This window comes from Dipteris shenzhenensis, chromosome 25 (assembly GCF_047967505.1).
Source record: "Dipteris shenzhenensis isolate YYH24624 ecotype China chromosome 25, Dip_SZ_1.0, whole genome shotgun sequence".
Taxonomy (NCBI): Eukaryota; Viridiplantae; Streptophyta; class Polypodiopsida; order Gleicheniales; family Dipteridaceae; genus Dipteris; species Dipteris shenzhenensis.
In genome coordinates this window covers 52885554-52892136 of record NC_141620.1, presented here as the reverse complement: position 1 = coordinate 52892136, position 6583 = coordinate 52885554, and the positions used below count along the sequence as shown (strand labels likewise).

Here is a 6583-nt window from a genome sequence, read left to right as displayed (position 1 = left end):
GCGGAAACATTGATTGCTTCCTTCACCTAAGTGCTATCTTTTGCAAAACATTGGAATACATTCTGGAGGTCCCATGCCAACTTGATAGCCATTTGCCTCCACAGTTTCAATCCCAATGAACGAATCGATGCTCAAATTACAAGAAGCTGACTCTATCAAAGAGTCATCTTCTTAGAAGCATGCCACGTATCTCTGTTCGAACAAATGGTGGATACATGCTACCTAGAAACTGAGCAAAAATTATATGAAGCCAAGGCTTTACAGCAGGATCGACTGGCATGACACAAGTTTCACAGCCATTGGATTGCACAAGCTATGTGCTCACAATAAGCCATAATCTGAGGATGGGTAATAAAATGGATTCGGGAGTATGTTGTCTCTGTGCCAACATAGACTTAGGTAGTACCGAATGTGTGTGTAGAGTAGTGGCAAAGCTCTGCTTGTACTTGCATAAGGCTAGGAATAATCTCTCTTAGGAATCCTCAACATACAAGTTCTACTTGCTCCAAGTCCTACATGCAAGTCCTACATGCATGTTCTACATGCAATTCCTACATGCAACTTCTACCTCTGCAAGTCCTAAATGCGATTCCTACATGCGAGTTCTACATGCAACTCCTACATGCAACATGCAACATGCGAGTTCTACATGCAACTCCTACATGCAACATGCAACGCCTAGATGCAACTTGCAACTCCTACATGCAACTTCTATATGCAAGTTCTACATGTAGAGAGAGAATGTCTTACAATTCCTACATGCAGAGAGAGAAGCTCTCCAACTTGTATGAATACCCCATAATGGAATGAAGCCCACACTCTTTGGGGCATTGTGTTGAGTTCTACTTTGGTATTCCAAGCAATTACCTCAAGTGTCCATGCTTGCTTGCACTCCATGTCCAAAAGCATGTCCTAACCTTGCAACTCCTCCTCCCCTCTCCTCCAACCTTGCAACCCATCCTCTTCATCTCCTCCTCATCCCTCCTCCTCCTCCTCCTCCCCCCTCCTCCACCTCCTCCCTCCTCCTCCTCCCTCTTCTCTCTCTCCTTTCCCCCCATGCTCTTACATCTTCTTCCTCTCCCACTCCTATGCTCCCCTTAAGCACATACCTCCTCAACCCTTAACCTCCATGAACTACGAAGGAGACGAGTTCTTCACCCTGTACTCTACCCTGAACCTTGGATCCTCCTAACCCTTGAACCCCTTCTAAACTCGGACCTTGCTCTGAACATTGGAACCTCCTTCTAACCCCCTTAAACCCCTCCTAAACCCTTCAACCCCCAATGAATGCGAGAGCCTTCATTACCCCAACCATGATGATGCACGTTCCTTTCACACATGCATGCACTATGTTTGCTTACAACACTTAAGTCTACGTCTCTCACAGGAATATGACTTGAGGTCCTAAGCTACACATATACTACAAACGACAACCCTGATATATCTGTAGGTGACAAAAAGCCTTAGAAGACCCTGCATACTCAGAATACCCTGCTCTTCTGACGGAAGCCATGGAAAAGACCCAAGAGTTGGCACCGCTATCAGGGAGACTAGCATCTCAAGAAACGAGTAAACATATGCAAGTATGTGTTCCCAAGGTGTGCTCCAACATTTGAACTAGCTGGAAAAGAACATGGATGGGAATTGTGAGTGACATTTGAATAGAATAAATAAGGCATTAAGTTCATTACTTGCTTTTGAAATTGATATCTCTTCAAAAAATTTCCAATATACGTTAACCATGTGCTTTTAAATTGTAATGTCTTAAAAGCCAAATCCAATGCACTATGTTTTAAAACATTTTAATTAACTTGGCTAGCATTTGATCAATACATATGCTCTTACTATGTGCATCAATGAAGTATGTCTCCCTCAAGTAAAATGTAAACAAAAAAGAAATAGAATGTGACTACTGTTTCCCAATGGGGAAAAAAGTGACAACCATATGCTCTCTTTGGAAAACTTATTTGCTTTTAAAATTGTAATGCCTTACAAGCAAAATCCAATGTACTATGTTTTTAAATTTTTTATTTAACTTGATTAGCATTTGATAAGTAGATATCCTCTTACAAAAAGAATACAAGAATGTGATTATGTTTGATTCTTTATGTACATCAATGAAGTCTGTCTTCATTGACACATCTTTCCTCTTAAGTAAATGGCAAACGAGAAAGGTAAAGAATATGATGACCATTTCCCAACGGGGGAAAAAGCAACAACCATATGATCTATTGGAAAACTTCTCATACATAACATTAAAAACATATATAAATATATGTAAATATGGAAGAAATCATTCAAAAGAAATTTTTATGTACATAGAAATTACTAAGCAAATTCTAGGCATCTACCACTTCCGAAGCACTCTGCTCCTCAGGAATCGGTGGCCTAACATTTATAATTATTTGGCACTTCAATTTAATGTCGCACCCTTTGTCGCGTATTATTTGTCAAACTGAACAACTAAAGGTGAAACCAAAGCCGACTGTAAACCTCGTTGAACTAGATGAGTCAATGGCAAATGAACCAACGAAAACCATGCTTGCTTTATGGCCGTGTGAAAGGCAGTTTTCAATGTCTGCTTTGTATTCTTTTAGATACTAGCTTCCTTCCTTGGGGCTAATGCCAAAGGCAAACTTGCTATCAATGATGGGCGAGGAAGAGAAGTCTTTATCAAGCACATGCCAGAAGTTGACACAACACCATGTTGTGCAAGAGCTCGTACTGCATGTCTCATTGGTGGAGCAAACCCTACATAGAAGATGAAGATGAAAACAAAGACTTATAGGGAAGGACAATTCGTACCTAATTCGTAATGGGAGATACACATAAATAGGTACTAAATATTCCCTTGTACCTTGTAGTGGATTAAAACCTCGTTTGTGCACGTTGGATTTTCGACAGATGTTTTCGGTACTCCAGTGTGTGTAAGAGTATTTAGTATCATGTTGATCCATCACGTAACAATCAACAAAAAATACTATGGGAGACTTAGAAAGGGAGCTTCAATTTATTATTTGTGACTATAGAGTTTGCACGGCTAACGCTATAAAAATCGGTCTAATTGCATAGTGAGAAAATTATTGCTGTAGGGAGAGAACGTGTTGCAATAGAGAGAGAAAGCTTGCTTATCAGCAAGAAAGAGAAGGGTGCTGTTGGTGGTCACAGGCTGAGAGAAGGAAGAGGAACCTATCGCTGGTCAAAAAATGCTGAGAAGGGCCAGATCCTTCATGAGGAGGAGCTGAAACTCTAGAGAGAGGGTGTACTGCAGTACAGAAAGGAAGTGATATTGTAGAGGGAGAAGACACAAGAGAGGAGCTGGCTAAACCACAAAGGACTAGACTTTCCTACCAATGAAACGAACAAAAATATCTTGGATATTAAACGATTTAGTACCATGGTTTCAGCCTATGCCTTTGAAATATTGCTTTGCAATAGAGAACTTCTCTTGCTGCAGATGTATATCATGACAATTTTCCTCCTCTGGTGCATATCGGCAAGCTTCTCTACCTCCACTCCACTGTGTCTGGGGGCTGACTCAAATGTATAGAAGTCTGTGACATTCCATGTTGGATTCGTCCACCTCCTCTATGATGAAACAAGAACACCTAAGAACTGGAATGTCCTCAGGAAGCAGTGTGGTATCGCATGATGGAGGCGATGTCTTGGAACTACTGACTAAGTCTTTTTTGATGTGGGGGGGGGAGGGGGTAGCCTCCAATCAATGAACACTAATGGAGATGACTCACAATAGGGACTTATTTTGGCAGTTGAGAGGCTCCGCTGCTGCAGAGAGATAACCCAAGCATTAATGGAGGGGAACTATGAAAATGATGGAACCTTTTGAGTCGATTGATTGTTTCACTATCGGCGATTTGGCGGATGGGATGGCGGGGGAAACCTACTTCTCATCGAATTTCTAACCTGGCAAATATGCCAAGGTTTGCATCGTTCCTCTCCATCGCCTCGAAATTCTTGCTGCTACAAATTGGCAAATCTAGACCCCGGTGGAGACGAAAATCTGGCCTCTCCACCTGGGCATTTAGGGGCTGAGGGCACTACTGGACGAGTTTGTCTCCTAAAATAGGCACGCCGTTATGGGTTTAGAACTTTCATTCGCCGTGGTGATAGATTTCTAGTGACCTAGTGCAGCATGCCCTTCGTGGGGACATATGCCAGGCAATGCTCCTCTATGCCGGGGGGTTGGCATATGTGCTAAGGTTGGCGAACATGGGAATAGCCTCTTATGGGCTCTTAAAGGCCGGTTATTGCTAGCTATTGCAAGACTAGTTGTGGCTAGTCAGGCCAACCAACCACCAAACTAACTGGGACAGGTCAGCCGACGAACTTGTTTGGGTTAAATGTTTGAGGCCTGAAAGAGCATGCATGGAAGGGAGACACTTGTCTAGCGACATGCAAGTTGAATAATCGAGGGATTTTCAGCAAGAAAATAATAAAGAACTATCATCGAAGCTCAATGAACAAGGGAAGATGCCTCAAAGCGATGAGACACAAAAAAGTTCTGATGGTCAGTCTCATATGGGTAGAGAAGTCAAGGTGACCTCTAAAACTGAGAAGGTTACTTTCTAGTAAGAAAGGTAAGGAAGAAGTGTCTCCTTCGAAGGAAATCTCAGGCGCAAGCTCAAAAGTAAGATAACGAGTTAGAGAAGGCTCCGGATAGGGGTGTCAAAGAAGGCTCTCCTAAGTGTGAGTCGCTTCGAGCGATGAAGGGAAAGCTAGGAAAGGTAGCTTCGTTAATGTTATTCGCTCTGTTGGTTGAGGAATGGATCAAGATACTAATATGTAGCATGAATAGGCTTGGCAGTAAGAGATGTTTATGCTACTTAGAAGAAGGTTGTAGTCAAGCGATTGTTGCTTAAAAATAAATCTATGCTTTTGGTTTTGCAAGAGCTTAAGGCAGGGAATAATGTGATGGAAGAGCTACAGGCGTTCGGATTTCAAGTTCTGTGCAATTGTCCTTTTGTTGGAGAGGAGGCACATCGATCTTGGTCAGTTCTTCCTATTCCATTGCTTCAGTAGTTAAGGATAATGAAGTAGAATACATCATGGTTGAAGTTAGTGTGCAGGGTAATAGCTTATTTGTCGTATATGTATATGTGCCTAACAAATCTTTGCAATGGGCATTATTGTGGCAAATATATAGGAGTGTGTTACTTGGCAAGCAAGCCGTATGCCTAGGAGATTGGAATAATGTATGTGATGCCATTGATTGGTCTCATGAAGGAATTCGGATGCTGAGTTGGGAATTATCTAATTGGGATAATCTGACCAATTATTGTGGGTTTTGTTGACTAGGTAGATTATGAGATGCTTAGTTCTTGCAAGGTTTTCAAATGGCATAATCGACAGGGTGATCTAAGGTGGAGAGCTGATTGTTTGGATAGGATCTATTTTACGGAGGGAAGTTGGTGGTTGAAACCTGAAATCAATGGGAGAGTGTTGTCAGAGGTAATCTCATCCGATCATTTTTCTCTTTTTGTTAGTTTTGAACTAGCTTCGATTGCCCAAACTGGAAGGGTCCTATTCCTTTCAAGTTGAATACATCTTATCTGGGTCTTGAAGATTTTGATAAGGCAATGCAAAGATGCACGAAAGCAGGAGCCTAGTAGCTATTCTCAGCCAGTTGCTAGGTGGAGTGCTTGCTTAAAAAGTGTCACTAAAGTTGCCAAAGAGTTTGGTTGGGAGAGAGCAAGTACAATGAGAAGACAGGAGAGAGAGGCTATGTGGGTAAGGTCTTGCTTGTTAAGTGCTATTACTGAGATGCCCATGGATTCTCTGCTACCCTCGTTGTGCAGTAGAATTATTGAGCATTCCAGATTTGTTGAGTATTGAGCATTCCAGTAGAATTATTTTTTAGGTCAATGGAGCATTCCAGATTTGTTGAGCTAAGGTGCAATCTAGGTTACTATGGTGATCAACCATCTGCTTTCTTTTTCAAAGCTATAAGGGATAAAAAGCTTAGGGAAACATTTTAGCAGTCATGAATGTAAGCAGTACTCTTGTTTGAATCTAAGATTGCAGGGGTTTATGCTTCAATTATCAAATATTGCTGGTGGTCTCTATTTATAAGGTTAGGTTGGATGCCTTTTTGAGTAATTTGCAACATTTTGTGCTCCTTATGAGGCTGCTCAGTTGCAAAGACCTTTTTCTTGTGCTGAAATTAAGTACATAGTGTTCACTATGGCCAAAGGGAAGTCACTTGTGCTCGATGGAATTCCTATCCCCAGCACGATTAAGTTCACTATAGAATTCCATCCAGAATGATTAAGTACACAATGTACACTATGGCTAAAGGGAAGTCACTCGTGCCAGATGGAATTCCTATAGAATTCTACCAACACAATTGTAGAGATGATCTGACAGAGTTGATTAATTGGTGCTTTATGAAAGGCATGATGCCTCAGAGTCTCAATACTGGCATAATTAAGCTTATGCCTAAGAATCAAAATAGATGTATGCCGAGGCATTCGAGACCACTATCAATGCTTAACTGCACCTACAAGGTTATGATCTAGCAATGGCAAATAGGGTGAAGTTCATCTTGGTGCATGGTAGACAGTTT

The 6583-nt window shown here is 41.5% G+C and overlaps 1 protein-coding gene across 2 annotated transcripts; it reads left to right on the top strand.

Annotated features, from left to right (window-relative positions):
• Positions 1-4438: 4438 nt before the first annotated feature.
• LOC147886049 (uncharacterized) lies at positions 4439-5979 on the top strand. 2 transcript variants are annotated; one of them, XM_087396989.1, is made up of 4 exons: positions 4439-4745; positions 4918-5009; positions 5406-5469; positions 5584-5979. In XM_087396989.1, the coding sequence occupies exons 1-4, from the start codon at positions 4725-4727 to the stop codon at positions 5851-5853; spliced, it is 447 nt and encodes a 148-aa protein (XP_087253115.1). In that variant the 5' UTR covers positions 4439-4724; the 3' UTR covers positions 5854-5979. The 2 variants fall into 2 exon arrangements, with proteins under 2 accessions (XP_087253115.1, XP_087253114.1); XM_087396988.1 differs by having other exon boundaries at positions 4439-5009.
• Positions 5980-6583: the final 604 nt, after the last annotated feature.